The sequence below is a fragment of the Carettochelys insculpta genome, chromosome 19, assembly GCF_033958435.1.
Source record: "Carettochelys insculpta isolate YL-2023 chromosome 19, ASM3395843v1, whole genome shotgun sequence".
In the NCBI taxonomy this organism is placed as follows: Eukaryota; Metazoa; Chordata; order Testudines; family Carettochelyidae; genus Carettochelys; species Carettochelys insculpta.
Window position 1 is genome coordinate 13,353,931 of NC_134155.1, and position 16,090 is coordinate 13,370,020.

Consider the following 16,090-nt stretch of genomic DNA (forward strand, 5'->3'; position numbering starts at 1 on the left):
CAATCTACATTGTACATTAGAAATCAAAAGACAAAGGCAGAGACAAGCTTGTGTTGGTTGGGGGGAGAGGGTCCAGGAATTCAAGTTTGGAACAGCAGAACAACCTATAAAGCAAGACTGGTGATGCTTGTAGAGAGGTGAGCCCAAGACTGGCATACCATAGATCAGCCCAGGTGTACTGGCAGAGCTGGGAGTACTTGGCTTGAGATGCCCTAGCACAGACAGGCTGGCAAAATTAGGAAAGCTGCAGCCCCATATCAGGGACCTAGTTCCATAGCTCTGCATTCCTCCCCTGCATTGTCTGGGTCTGCAGGGGACTAGTTCAGTGAGGGTGAGGCACGTTATATATGCAGCTTAGGGTTATATAATGTTAATACAGAGATGTTTGTTGAACAGCTGGGGCTTTACAAACCCCTCCCCTACAGAACAATCAGCATTTTGTTCATGAAGCACAGGTGAAAATACACCCTGCTTTTGTGTCCTTAAATGCCACCATTCTGCAGCAGCTAACACTGCATCTGTACAAGAGAAAGCACAGAGGAAAGTACTAATTCCCAGGACTTAAGCCTACCTTTCGTAAAGATTGTTACAAGGCTTTCTGAATGCTGTTACCTTGCACACAAGCCAAGTTAAAAGGAGATGCTAGAAATACAGCAGCTGTCAAAGGACTGGAGAGAAGCAAATCCCAGGCAGCAACTTAGGAGACATTCCATCTTTGCCTGCTAATCTTGTTCAGTACACAAGAATCCCGTCTATGACAGAACCACAAAGCTGTAGAGACCAGATCTCTGGCAGCCTGGGTCCCTCTTGTGAGCCATACAAACTAGCACCACTGAGCACCTCTCCCACTATAATGCAAAATTCCCAACAAAACAGGAATCATCCCTGTGTATAAGGCAGCTGCACTAACAGAATGAGGAAGAGGGAGAAGTCCCTGACCCAATGGCACTAGAGAGAAATTTAGGATTCCATACAATATAGACAAGTATCCGAGAGGTAGCCGCGTTAGTCTGTATCTTCAAAAACAACAAGAAGTCCTGTGGCACCTCATAGACGAAGAGATATTTTAGAGTATAAGCTTTCGTGGGCAAAGACCTGACGGAGGTCTGATGGGGGCTGACGAAGCGGGTCTTTGCCCATGAAAGCTTATACTCCAAAACATCTGTTCATCTATAAGGTGCCACAGGACTTCTTGTTATTTCTGAAGATGCAGTATAGACGATCTCATGACAGGTAAAGTAGGACAGTAATAGAGGCTGGAGAAACTGCAAAAAAACTTTTGAAACTTGACTACCGAATGTAAAAGTACAGTCAGAAGACACTCTAGTAATATTTCCTATAGTGGGGCATTTTCATACCTTTCAAGGTTATGATAGCTGGGAAAGAAGCAAACAAATGAACCTAGGAATGGAGGCAATGGCAAAGGACACTTTCTTGGAGCCTCGCTCTGCAGGCTATAAGAGTTCGACAGAATCACTGAATTTAAAGATGAAAGAAACCTATTCATGGTACCACCTTCATGCACCTTGGTCAGCGGATGAAAATTACAGGAAGGCATTTCAGTGACTGTTACCAAAGAGACAGACTATTATAGTGGCAGTTTCTTAGATGAGGGTTAATATCTTTGTGGAAGAATTCCAAGAAGTCTAGGAAATCGGTATTACAGCTTATTATGTAGTAAATCTTGAGGCTGGGATGCAATTTACTTGACTGCCATCACTCAACTCATTTTCAGTGCTGTTGATCATGATTTCACTAGGGTGTTATAATCGGCTATATATTTTTTTTTAAAGTTTCTTTGCCTAGTGACTCCTGCAGTTAAGTATCTTAATAAAATTATTGGAAGTACAATAAAAACAAGGCACAATGATTAGTTCATTAATGATCGGTTGCTGTCTGCAACAGCTTATTGATTAGGCTCTTGAGTTAATGTCAGATTTCTAATAGTTGAAAGAACAATGATAAATTGCATTGCAAATACTGCAATTATGCAGAGAGAGAGAGAGATAATATAGTATTATCTACTGTGCAGAGTAGGGATTCTGGGAGCTAGCAATCCCTGCATTCTACTTTTACCTACTATAGTGCCTCCCTGGGCATCTATAAGGACACTATGTTCTTAAGTCACTTAACTGCTCCATGACTCAGTTTCCCTTTCTAGAACATGAATTTGACAATATTTTGCAGCTTCAAAGAGAAGTTGTAAAGCTTTATCCATGACCGTGTGGAGTGAAAGGCACTAGAGAATTATAAGAATTCCAAATAATCCTCCATTATCAGGGAAGGAGGAAGATGTGACAGTGCTGATGGAGGGAAATTGAAATGTTTGTTTGCCTTAGGCTTGAAGAAAGTTGACATTGCTGTCAGGAGGGTCAAAAGTTCCAATTGCTGGAGACAAAGAGCTTGAGTAAACAGTCAGGAGCAACTGGGCTGATGTGGCCGATGTGAGTTTGAGGTGTGTTTATATAGGTTAAGCTGGAATCTTTGAAAGGTGCAACTTCGCTCCTCTCAGTTGGGGTCTAGTGAAGATAAATCTGAACCTTGGACCTTGATTCTTCATTCCCATGGGCTACCTCTACACGACAGAGTTTTGTCAATAAAACTGGGGTTTGTTGACAAAACTTGTGGAGCAGCTACCCACAAAATGCATTTTGCAGAAAGAAACTGTCAACAGAAAAAAGCCGCATAGATGCCCCAGGGGACCCGTTTGTCGACACAGCGGATCAAAATATTGATCTGCTTTTATGTGTAGATGCGATTTGTTGACAGAAGTTTTGTCAGAACGTCTCTTCCATCAGTAACTTCTGTACACAGATGCTTCTAGTGTAGCTGTAGCAAACCATACTGCAGTAAGGGTCATATAGGGAGATTAACCTTTGACCAATTAACCATTTGGGACTAGAGCAGAAAGCCATGGGAAGTGGACTGCTCCAGTCCCACAGGGCCCACCAGAGGTGGTGGTGTCCTCCAGCACAGCCTGAGAAACCTGCAGCAGCCTTGTGTGCACCATGGGCAGGGGCACTCAACCAAGCTAGAGCAGCCCCTGTCTGGGGCAGCCCCAGATGTGCTGTGAGCAGGGGCTCTCTAGCTTGGCCAGAGCAGCTCCCTTGCATGGCAAAGGGGCTGCTCCAGTGCTCCCTGGCCACACCTCCCACCCATTTAATTGGTGAACCAGTTAACTAATTAAAGAGGATTGTACATCCCTAGTTCATACACCCTTCTCTGAAGAATCTGGTCCTGGCCATTACTGCAGATAGGACCCTGGAGTGGATGGACTTGGGTGTGGGCCAGTAGGACAATTTCTATGAGTAACTTCACCGAAGACAATGGATTTACTTGTGTGACAGGCGCACTAGGCTGTTACACAGTCTTAGCATCTTGCATGCTGCCCCATATGTAAATGGAAGCTGAGTGAACCTGAAGCGAGGCTCCTGTAGAGCTTTGTCAGTGCAGGCGGCAGGCTGGCCCATTCCTCCTCCCCAAGAGAATATTTCCAGATTGCACTCCCCTTGTGACATGCCTGTGAAACTGAGCCTGGCCACCCCTGGGCATCAGGATGTTGCTTTCCTGTTGGTTCCCCTTGTGAAATGAGTGCCAGAACATTTGCGATGAATTAGCTCCCTGTTCGAAAGCCCCTACCAACCTGTGTGACTGTCAGGTCTGGAGGCCTGCCATTCCCTTCACAAAACTCCTGGGGAAGAGGAACATGCACTGTCCCCTTCTGCATACGCCCATGTGGAGTGTCACCCGCGGCTAGGGGAAGGAGGGATCCGCCTGACAGCCCACCGAACATTCCAAAGGGGCAGGGCTCAATCTGTGAGCATTCCAAAAGGGCAGGGATTGAACAGCCAGAAGGCAACACAGAGCTGTGTGCTCTTAGCTGTCCCACGTTCCTCCAGCACAGAGAGAGACGGGCATCATGCAACAATAAGGCCATTCTTGAAGAAGCTGTTGCTATCCCCTGCCTGAGGCATTAGTGGATAAGGATCAATGCGCACATGCCTGGGGAGAGGTGCTTACCTCCTGCTAGCTTCTCCCCCACGCAGCCTCAGCCCTTCTGCATTATGCATCGCCAGAGGCCCTATATTCGGTGTGATTATAAACACTGCGTATTTATAGACTGCTGAGCATCACTTTCTTCTTGGTGATGTAGCAGCCTCAGCCCTGCTGCTTCCAAGTTCTGCTTCAGAAATGCAAGTGAAGCTATTTAAAGCAACTAGTGCAGGGTGACAGGATCCATACCGGCTATGAGCTCAGGGCCAGTGCTGGCCCCCCTGAGAGGTACTGTGTGTGGGTCCCACCCACAGTTCCCTGTTCCTGGGGTTGAGATTTATTCCCTTTATGTACCCAACAAATCTTGGACAATCTCCACCTGTAGCCTACCAATAGCTGTGGTGACAACCCCTCCTACCGCCTTCATGTGTACATGAAGCTCTGTGAGGTCTAGCTACCCTAGTGTAGACTGGGAAGCTGGGAGGTGAAGCTGATTCCAAGCAAGGAGCCAGAAAGGCCACATTGGACTGTAGGCTGGGACTAGGGGGCTGCTGGTCTGGCCAACAGATGGGAGAGCCTAACCTGGGACTGATGGAAAAGCAGGCTCTTATGTGGCTACATATGGTACTGTGACCTCTCTTGGAAAGGTTTGGCCTCCAGATACAGTTCAGATTCACTTGCCAACCCATTGGCACAGTGCTACGGAAACAACCAGACAAGGAGTCTGCCCACCTGGGCTAGGAATCCCTTAAGGACAGCTTCTCTCATGGCAGCTCCAGGACTGGGTCCTTTCAGTCAAACCCAGAGGAACACAGGGGAGAGCCCCTCACTCAGTATTTTGGCATTTCAACTTCTGCCTCTGACCAGAGGTGAGCCCAAGCTATGAGGTTTGGCTCATGACCTAAACTTTCCCTGAGTTTCAGGAAGGTTGGACCAACCCATCTCAGAAGCACATTGCAGCACTCACACAAAACCAGACCTTCAAGGGGTGATGGACATGACCTGCTGAAAAGCATGTATCCCCAGAATACACACCAAGCTGTTCATGCCCCTCAACCCTGCTCTGCAGGGACCTGTATCCCACTTGATCCTCCGCTTTCTTTCTGAGGCTAGGCTAGGAAAGAGGCCAGTTCTGATGGGGGAATCTGATCCCCTGGAATGGCTCTAATCCACATAAGACTCTGACAGTCCCCAAGCAACCCCTTCTGGTCAGCTCAGACCTGTACCAATAGGGTGATCCAAGAGGAAAGCCCTTTGTAAAGCGCAACCAATGGCCTGAGCCATACATGCTCTGCCTCCTCTTCCCCAGTCAGGTGATGCATTCTCCCGCTTCTCTGCATTTGTTCCTCCCCTGCAGCTTTGTCTTCAGCAGAGTAAGGGTGAGCCAAGCCCCTGTGTTCCTCATCTCTCTTCACTCCTTTGAGATCACTCCAAGGACCATTCTTCCTTCTCTGAAAATCACCATCTGTTTGTACCTTCTGCCCTCTCTAGTGCATGCTGAGGCATGGCATTAATTGAGTATGTCGGGCATTGTCTGCCGTGTCGATAAATTACCCTTTGCTATTTCTGTCTGGCTCACGCACTGACCTTTTGTTTCTTTGTGCAACATTCAATTCTCCTCCTCTTTTGTTGTGCAGCCGTCACTTCCTAGCCTCCTCTCCTGCTGCTCTGGGGGAATCCTGCCATTTTTAGCCCTCTACTCTACTGACATCCCTGAATCACCAGCAGTGCTCCTCCCAGATAACGCAGGGGCTGGGAGCAGCACCCCTGAAGCCTACCCAGCTGAGGGGGATGAATGTAACTCCCCCAGAACCCCTCAGATGAATCCTATTTCTAGCTGTGTAGATGCAGGGCCCCGAAGGGTGATTCTGGGCTTCAAGGGAATGTAACTGGGGCACTGACATTGAGTTTGGCCCTTGGCACAAGCTTGAAGGGCATAGATTTCAAGAGAGCACTGTGATCATCTGATCTGACCTCCTGCAGAATATAGGGCAGAGAGATGCCCTGAATAAACTCCCACGTGAACTGGCGCTTATCTTTTTTGTCTTTTAATTCCTCTTCACAACTGTGCCATTTTACAACCAAAATGGTTGTACAAAATGGTTTTACAACCAAACTAAAGCAAATGGTTTTCATTTGGGTCAAAAACATTCAGCTTTTTTCCACCCCTACAAAGCCCCAGGCACTAAACTGCAAACACTTTTTGGTTAACATTTTCATTTCCCTGTACAATTTGTTGTTTTGAAAACAAACTTTTGCTGAAAACGGATCGTGCTTTAAAGCAAAAGTTCTGTGACACATTTTTTGAGAAATAAAAACAAGCCAAACAAAACCCAGTTTTTTTCCCCAAATGCCCCTTAAAAAGTTACTGACTTTTCTTCAACCTACATGTTTCCCCTTCTATCAATTAGACCAAAGCTTCTCAGCCTTTCTAATAGCAGGGAACAGCTCGCTAACGGTGCCAGGGAGACCTTCAGGTCTGGTGTCAGTCAATGAGAAATACTGAGTGAGACTGCTCTCAGTTTTCTTCTGCCCCTGTTTAGGAGTAGGCCTGTTCATGGTCTGTTACCTCCTTAAGCATTATCTATGCACAAATTCATACCTCTAAGGCGAAGTGGTACAACTCCCCCGTGCGAATGCAATTCTATCAGTACTAGAAGATTTACTCAACATTGCTCAGGTCCTTGTATAATTGTTGGCTTTGGGAACGATAACGCAAATGTTTGTGTTTCATTTCAGTCACTGCTCTGGGGTGGGGTGGTGGAGGTGGGGTTCTGTACGCAGGCTGCCCTGGGGGAGAGGACTACCCCAGCGCTCTCTCGCTGCAGCAGCTGGGCCCCGTGAAAAGAGCCTGGCCATGGCTGCTGCAGCTCCAGGGGGCCCGGACAGGGGAGGGCTGCATGTCCCTGGCTGGGGCAGGTCCAGGCTCACCTGCCCTGGTGCTCTTCAGCCAGAGCAAAGAATACAGTACACTGCACTCTCCCCTCGCTGCCTGAGAAAGAGGAACAGACAGCTTTGTTCCCATATGAATCCTGGGAGAGGCCAGGCTGGGGAGAGCTTCACCCCCCTCTGCCCTCCCTTAAGTGTGCCTGGAGGTGGGAGTCTGGTGGCTGGGACAAGCCTGGATTGGGAGGGGTCCTCTTCACCTGCCTGGGGATTCTCTCTCTTTTCTGCATGGCTGTATGAGGAGAAATCCCACTCCAGGCACATCCCACTGTCCTGGCAGAGCCAAACCCTGGCCTGGCTGTATGTTATGCTAAGAGGAAGCTTTATACCAAACTCAGTGGTCTCAGCTTTTGCCATTCAGGAGGAGCTCTGAAGCCAACAGACTCACAGGCTGACAAACTCTCTCAAACATACAGTAGATAAGGGTGCTTAAGCAGATGCTGCTTATTCCCGTGTAGGAAGGGACACAAGCTATACCGGTGTAAAGCCATTTTAAACCAGTCCAAGCAAAACTGACCCAGCGTTGCTCAGTTATGTAACTGAAGCAAGATTTGTTTTCTTTTTTTCTGTTTAGAAAATCAGAGGAAAATACGTACAGTAAACCCTCGAGAGGCCACTTAGCTCATATTAACGCGAGTTAAGTGCAAATCAAAACATCCCCCCCCAGCCCCCCGGTTCCCTTAGCTGGGAGAAACTGCACCACAAGCTGCTGTGGGCTCCCCAGCTGGGAGAAGCCAGGGGCCATGTGTCTGCCCCTCCCATTTCCCCCAGCTGGGGGACGCCGGGGAGCAGCAGAGCTCTGCAGCACCGGCAGCCAGGAGATTTCCCCAATCCCCCCCACCCCCCAATTTATGCGAAATTTGATTTATGCGGTGGTTGCCCAGGATGCAACCTGCAGGCAAATCGAGGGATTACTGCACAAACCACACAAACCATCGTGTTTTTGGAAAATGAAGGAAAAAAGAAGTTTGTGTTGATAAAAGTCAGAGAGTGAGTCAAAGATTACGTAGTGCGTCGTGTGAGACCACATTTGCAGTCTGTCTCTGCAGCAGCGTGGGGTGGGGGGGTCGATTTGGAGCCTGAGCCAGAGGCGCAGCTTTTTCCCTGCTCCCAGCACATCAGCAGGGGGGTGCTGGGGTTGTCTTCCCAGCCCCAACATCAGTTGGTGGGGACAGGACAGGGCCAGGGTGTCGAGCTGCAGTGTCTTGAGGGGGCTAGTTGGGCGGGGGGCAGTAGGGCTTCCCTCACATGGTGCTGGATGAGGGAGGGAGGAGAGACTGGGATAGAGGGGCACTTACTTCTCCTGGCAGAGTGGCGAGCCCTATCTCCACGTGGCCCGTTTCCCTGCTGTGGCTGCGCCCAGTGCTCATTCCGACCTATGGCTAATCCCCGCGCTTGCTGCCCGATGGGTGAGTATCACGTATGTTGTCTCTCCCCTCGGTGTTCCTCCTTTCCCATGTTCTGGGAAACCCTGGGATTTCGGGCATTTCCCACTTTCCAACCACAGCCGACCCCCGACCCTGGTTTAAGTTAGGGTAAGAGGCAGCTGCATGCCAAATGTCGTGGTTGTAGCTCTAACGGCTTAAGAGGAGCTGTTGAACAAGCACAGCACCAACAGACAGACGCACTCTAGTTATATACAGCAGATAACGAACTGCCTCCACTCTAGGGATTGTACCAGCATCAGTACAGATTGTTAAAGTTATTTAGCAGTTGCTGCACTAAATGTTGGAACACTGTTGAGGAGCTGAACGTTAATTTTCAAAAGGGATGTAGGAAGGTGTATAGGAATGAGACAAGCTCCTAAATCAGGCAGGTGTTGCAATACAGAGCACAGCAACACCAAAATACCTTTATAAATCTGGACCCCCTGACCCCAGTGAAATCTGCAGCATGGCTAGAGGTGTGGCTGGCTCAAATAACAATAGCAAAGAAGCTGCAGTGGCAGGGGCTGCAAAAACCCAACGAGAAACCCTGGGAACTTATTCAGGTGAGTAGCCTGTGCTGAAATCTGCTATTGCGTGTTCACTCTTCTGGTACCCAAGCGAGCTAGACTAAAGCTGGCTTTCTCTATATGATCTGCAGTCGTGCCCTATAATTGCAATGTGGACTCTGTGTATACATGACACCTCTGAAAATTATTCTGGTGGAAAACTGTACCGGGCCGAAAATTTAGAAAGTGCTTTTGCTCTAACCTAAGACAGGAGCAGATATTATGGGAACTGACTCTGGATAAATGCTTGGAATAAATAAAGAGCCAATATTTCCTGTCCTGGGGCTTACTGGAGGTAGATGCGGTGGGAAATGAAGGAAAAGGTCACATGATGTCTTTTCACAACTCAGAACAAATTTAGTTCATCGTTTGGGGTGAGGACTCTGGACTTCTCCCAGGCTGGTTCCACCTTTCCCCCATCAAAAAGGGGATCTTGAATCTGAACACCAAAGAGTGTATTCCTTGTGTGCGATCCTTAGGCATATTCTCCTTTCTGCACAGCAGGGCTCGTGCGCCTCCAACAGCTGCTTACCTGAAATTCAGCAGCCTTTCATTATCTCCAGTTTGGCCCCACTTCACGGCTTTCCCCATGGGAATGAGATCTGGGTCAGTCACGCTGAGATGCTTCCTCCCCCAAGCCTGAGCTCGGTACCAAGTCTGTGATGTTACTCCAACTAAATAACAAAGCGCTCCTCTTCCTACACAGAACCCTCACAACCAATGTTCTTGCTAATCGTTTCCATTCATGGGCAGAATAAATTTTGTTGTGCACCCAGGCATGCGCGAATTTGCACCCCCCAGCAGAAACAAAAACTCTGGCTGTGAGTGCTCTGCTAATCGGCTGACCAGCACTGGAATCCCTCCTGAGCAGCTGGCACAAGCACACAGCTTACAGAAAACACTGCTCACAAACCACTGCTGCAGGCAAATACCACTCAGGATGGGATGCAGACATAAAATTTCTAGACACCATAAATGTCTGCTTCTTGGAGAGACTTGTCCTATAACCCACAAGGGGAGAGGCAATTCTTGATTTAGTCCTAAGTGGAGTAGAGGATCTAGTCCCAGATGTAAATATAACAGGACTGCTTGGTAATAGTGACAATAATGTAATCACATTTAACATCCTTGTAAGGGAACTGCCAATACAGTAGCGTTCAACTTCAAGAAAGGGAACTACACTAAAGGAAGTTAGCTCAATAAAAAAACAACAGAAAGAGTCACAAGAGTGAAATGTCTGAAAACTGCATGGAGGCTAGTCTAAAAAAACATAATAGAGGTTCAGACTAAATGTTTCTCCCCCCCCACAAAAAAAACCCACAACCACAAACAGTAAGAGAACAAAAAAAAAAAAAAATTACCACCAGAGCTAAACAGCAGACTAAAAGAGGCAGTTATTTTTGAAAACTCGTGGAGATTGGGAGAGATCCCAGATGACTGGGAAAAGGCAAATGTGGTGCCCATCTTTAAAAAAGGAAAGAAGGACAATCCAGGGAACTATAGACCGATCAGCCTTCCCTCAGTCCCTGGAAAAATCATGGAGGAGATACTCAAGGAATCCATTTTGCAGCACTTGGTAGAGGGGAAAGTGATCATGAATAGTCAAAGTGGATTCACCAAGAGCAAGACATGCCTGACCAATCTGATTAGCTTCTATGATGAGGTAACTGCCTTTGTGGACATGGGGAAGTCAATGGATGTACCTTGTCTTCAGTAAAGCTTCTGATACAGTGGAAGAGAGGCTGGATGTGAGTGAACAGTGTGTCCTCGTACCCAAGAAGGCTAATGGCATACTGGGGTGTATTAGGAGCGTGTCTACACTAGCCAAAAACTTGAAATTGCTATTCAAATGGCCATTTCGAAGTTTACTAATGAAGCGCTGAAATACACATTCAGCGCCTCAATAGCATGCATAAGAGAAGAGTGAGTGGGTATTTGATAGCAGCCCTCATCTTCCTGAAGTAGGCCTCTAACAAGGCTGGAGAGAGGCTGTTCCCAGTAGTGATGGATGGCAGGACAAGGAGAAATCATCTCCAGGTACAGAAGGGGAGGTACAGTTTGTGTATTAGGAAAAACTATTTCACCAAGAGGGAATGCGTCACCTGGAGAGCAGTTGGAATCTTCTTCCCTACAGGTTTTTAAGTTAGGGTTGATCCTGCTTTAGGCTGGAGGCCAGACTCAGAGAGCCCTTCCAGCTACAGGATTCTATGTTTCTATGAGTTAGAAGCAAAAAGGCAAAACCCCTAGAAGTCAAATCAAGCTGAAGAAAACAGAAAGACAGGCAACCTCTGGCAAGCCCGAAGTAGAAATATGGTAAGGCAGACCAAGAAACTTTTTGTGATCTTAGCTACTTACTGCTCAAATTCTAACAACATTATTTTAAGTACCTCAGAAACAGGAAGCTTGTCAAACAGTCAGCAGGCCTACGAACCCAGCGAAGTGGTAAAGGAACTCTCCGGAAGCACAAGGCTCTTACAGAGAAGCTAAATGAATGCTTTGCACTTCACTCTGTCTCCACTGAAGAGGAGGTAAGGGAGATACCCATTCTTTTTAGCTGACAAACCTGAGGAACTGTCCAAGTTTGAGGTGTCTGTTGAGGAGGTTTGAAAATAAACTGATAAATTTAACTGTAGTAAATCAGGACCAGATGGCATTCACTCAAGAGTTGTGAAGGAACTTAGAGATGGAACTGCAGAACTATTAACTGTTGTATATAATCTATTGCCTAAATCAGCCTCTGTACAAGATGACTGGAGGATAGCTAACGTAACGCTGATTTTTTTAAAAACAGGCTTCAGAGCCATCCTGGCAATCAGAGGCCAGTAAACCTAACTTCAGTACCAAGCAAATTGGAAACTATGGCAGAGTCACACAGATTAACACGATAGGCTGGGAAGAGTTAACACAGGACTAAACAATGGGGTACATCTTTCAAAACTGCCTGTTCTGTTCATTCCCTCTGGAGCAATTGGCACTGGCCACCGTCAGGAGACAAGATACTGGGCTAGATGGACCACTGGGCTGAGCCAGTATGGCCATTCTTGTGGTTCTATGTTATTTTACTTTGCTAGAGCCACGCTGTACCCATCCGTGAGAAGGTTATTTAGAGGATTCTGCTTTGGGTTGAAATTAAGCACAAGAGAGCAAAGGGCCTGCTCAGAACAGTTGTGCTCCTGGGTAATCGATATACATATGGCTAATTTTGAAGTACCCATCAGCCGAGTAGCTACTTGGGAGGTGAGAATCAGAGCATGAAATCTTAACTATGGAGCCACTCCCATGACTGACTCCATAACCCTCCCCAGCTCCCTACAGATCTTGCAATCACCTTCACTCCCTGACTGATGACCCAATAAAAGGTACTGACCTCTTCAGACAGAAGGCAGAAAACTAATGTCTCAGCAAACAAGTCAGCCATTTGTAGTTACTTCATGCTCTGCATCTGCTGGGCAATCAATGAAATTGCATTGCACAATTGCAGTAGGATACAGAGTTTCTTAGCCCTGGTACCACAGTATACTACATACTCTGTCATTCCCTCTGGTGGTTGGTTGGGACCTCATCCCTTACAGCCTTTGATTTCAGGGGCTGATGTTGGAGGGCAGAATATCCCATTAATTTTCAGCAGAACTGCCTGTTTCTGTGACAGTAGCCAAATGTCCTCCAAAGGCTCCAGATCTGTTTTACAAGAAGGAGATAGAGAGAAGCACATCCTACCTGCAGAACAAAGCCACAGGACATACCGGGGAAGGCAGGAAGGGAGCGCAAAGGACAGACTCAGGCACAGCCCACACTGGGAGTTCGGCCCGTGGGAAAAATGAAGTAGCTTAGGAGGCTGACTTCAGAGAGCCCAAGTCTGGCCAAATGACCCACGTTCTCAGGCTGTGTTTTAATCCCACTGCAGAAGGAACGTGAGCTAGGGAAAGAAGCTTCACTCTGCACGTCGACAAAGCACTTCGGCTTGCGCTGCTCTCTGATTTAAATCAGTGGCTGTATCTATCTACACTGCAGCTGGAGGTGGAATTTCCAGCCCTAGTAGACATACAAGAGTTTTGATCAAGCCAGCATACTAAAACCAACAGCACAGGTGCCGGGCCGGCTAAAGGAGCTTGCCACATGAGGCTGTACCTAGGTTCTTAGCCAGGATTCTACTAGCCTGTGTCACCACGGTTACACTGCTCTTCTGAGTGCGCTGGCTCACTCCAAGCCTGCGTACGTTTCCCTGTCTGTGCTGGAAATTACACCTCCAGGCTGCAGTGCCGCCACAGCCAGCCAGACACAAGCACAGCTCCAAGTGACTGCACAAGCTCCAGCGTTTCGCACAACAGAGATGGGCCACAACTCCTCCCGTCACTTGGATGCCTCAGCTGAGTCAAGACAATACCACCCTTTCAGCAAGAATACATAGATCTCCACATGCTGTGCAAAAGGAGGGTGGGATCATTCTCCATTTAGTGGGGAACCTGAGGCACAGAGAATGGACTTACTGAAAGTCACGCAGCAGGCCAGTGGCAGAACCAGAAATAAAAGGCAGAGCTCTTGAATGTCAGGCTGGTGCTCTACCCACTAGGCCACATCGCTTTCTACCTTCTCCTCCACGCACTATCTACAGTGCTCTGGAGGCACTGAAAATATTCGGCTCTCAGTGGGGGTTCTGGCCTGTGGGAGAGTAGCACATACATACACTGACCATGAACAGCACCTCAGCTGGGCTGGCGGGTTACTTGGGGTTTCAGTAACGGGGGTCACAACGCAGCGTCTGCATGCTTCTGGGGTTCCTGAGCTTCACTGCAGCTCTCACTCAGACATGAGCTCTGCAGTGCAGAAAGGTGTCAGCTCCCACGATACTGCAGACTGGGCCCTGCTAAATACTAGAACTATCATGAGAGTTAACCTCGTGGCCATGTTTTAAGTGACGACACCTTCCCTGGTTTAGCACCTTCCCAACAAAAGGCTCAAGGCAACTGGCAAACAGCAAATGAAGGCGTCAAGAATGGAGCTGACTCACCAAGGGCACAATATGATTCAGGGACTAGAACCCAGGTGTCCCGATTCCCCTCCCACGCTCAGACCACTAGAACAAACCTGTTGCAAGCAGCCCGGTTAGTCAACATTTGCTTACCAGGAAGATCTTGCCCCAGACGTACAAGACACAACCTGATCCTAAGAGAAACCGACTGCAAAAATATCCCTGGATTGCATCTTTGCAGGGCTATGGATTAGCGTCCTGAGAGGGAACCCCTCCCATGCAGAGTCAAATGGCAGGAGACTCCTGGCACAGACTCTTTTCAGCTGATGAGCCAGAGCATGTCTGACCTGGGGAAGAATCATAACCAACGCCCATTGCTCTAAACAGACCCAGCTGCCTTGGGCTGGTGTTCCCAGGTCAGCACCCGGCATACATACCTGCAGCGTGTTAACTGGGAAAGAGGGGATGGGTGGGAAGTCCATGATCTGTAGGTCGTGCACGTGGCCGTTCATGACCACGGCCGGCAGGTAGACACGCCGTGTCTTGGTGGGCACGCAGGCCTCGCTGAACTCGTTGTAGAGGAACTGGCGAACAATGGCGCTCTTGCCGACCCCTTGAGCCCCAAGCACGGCAATCTTGAAAGTTGTCACCATGCCTCTCGGCCGCGGCCCTCCCACGTGACGTGGTGATTGGCTCCCTGACGCAGTCCACTGCGTTTGCACTGCCAGGAAGGCCCCCGGGCTGCATATTCCAGTGGCTGCGGTTTCAGCCCCATTCAGGAAGCATTTCCTCTTCAGCCCAGCCTGTCACTGCAAGACGAAGAGGGACCCAGTCAGCAGTTCCGCCAACCCCCCACCCTCCCCCCAGCAGCCTCCTGCCAAACAGCCACCTCAGCCCTGCCCCATCAAGCTCGGACTCTTATCCAGCCCCTGGATATCTGAGCACCTCACAGCCTTACACTCTATTCACCCCCCCAACCTGTTATACCCATTTCACAGATGGGAAGTTGAGACACACAGAGAGATTGAGTGACTTATAAGGATCAGGGAATTGAACCCAGGTCTAACAAGGGCCAGACGAAGATCCCAATCATTGGCCATCCCACCTCGGACTGCTGCCCCTCTTCTTCTCCTGTACTGACAAAGCTATGGTTCTCCTCAACTGCCCCCTTCACAGCCACCTTTAGAGTAGTTCCTTGGCAGTTCCGTTCCGACAAGGGGCTGTTTTAAATGACACCAGCTGGCGCCGGTTCCCTGGGGATCTCCTGCCAGACAGCATCCCATTTCCATTATTCCCCTAGCCCCGGTGCCCCCGGGGACTGCAGAGAGAGAGGGTTAGGCGACAGCTCCACCCTTGGATGGGCTGTATCCCCAGCAAAGGACACAGTGACTTTCTGCAGCTCTCGTGACTCAAAAGCAGCAGAATGAGCCACAGAGTCTGGTAACTGGCTACTGGGAAGGAAACGAGACAGGAAATTAAGTCAGAACCCTTTTTGTAAACAATTAAAAGGGAGACCAAAATGACTAGCTAAAGCCCATTGCAACCAATCCCGCTTGATCAACTCAAGATATTCAGCACCAGGTAAATGCAACCAGCTCTGGGGTGGGGGAAGCAGCCAGACACATTGCACAACAGGCCAGGGAGTGAAGGGGCTGAAAATGGGACACTCAAAGGGCAACAGTGCAATCCTTACTCCAGGATGCAGTTCATGGGCAGAGAGCAGACAGGTAGCAACTACCTAGTACTCTACGGTGTGAAGATACACGGATTGTAACAGACCCAAACAATATTGGACTGGTCCAGAGGCCAGTGCCCTGCCTCCCTCCCTTACCGGATCACTCCATAGGGCCACATGGCGTCTTATATTGCCCCCTCCTCTGCTGAATCAGTCCAGCTGCCCATAGTCCAGACTCCTGGATGTTCTCATAAATCTACTAGGTCCAATATACATCTTATGGCTGCAGGCACAATACTGCAGTAGGTCCTCCACAACTCCCATGGCCCGTTCAATGCTACCTATGGAGTGGGGCCCCATTCCATAAAATTACAGAACCCTTGGGCTGGAAGAGACCTCAGGAGGTCATCGAGTCCAGCCCCCTGCAAAAGCCGGACTAAATCATCCCAGCCGGGTCTTAAAAACCTCTAGGGATGGAGATTCCACCACCTCGCTAGGTGACGCATTCCAGTGC

General features: G+C 48.6%; 1 protein-coding gene across 2 annotated transcripts in view; it reads right to left on the reverse strand.

The window, feature by feature from the left end:
* RASL10B (RAS like family 10 member B) overlaps positions 1–16,090 on the reverse strand; it is a 37,083-nt gene that overhangs the window by 9,316 nt on the left and 11,677 nt on the right. For both annotated transcript variants that reach the window (XM_075013550.1, XM_075013549.1), the window contains exon 2: positions 14,339–14,710. In XM_075013550.1, the coding sequence (XP_074869651.1) occupies positions 14,339–14,554 (216 nt within the window). In that variant the 5' untranslated portion in view covers positions 14,555–14,710. The remainder of the gene's footprint in view (positions 1–14,338; positions 14,711–16,090) is intronic.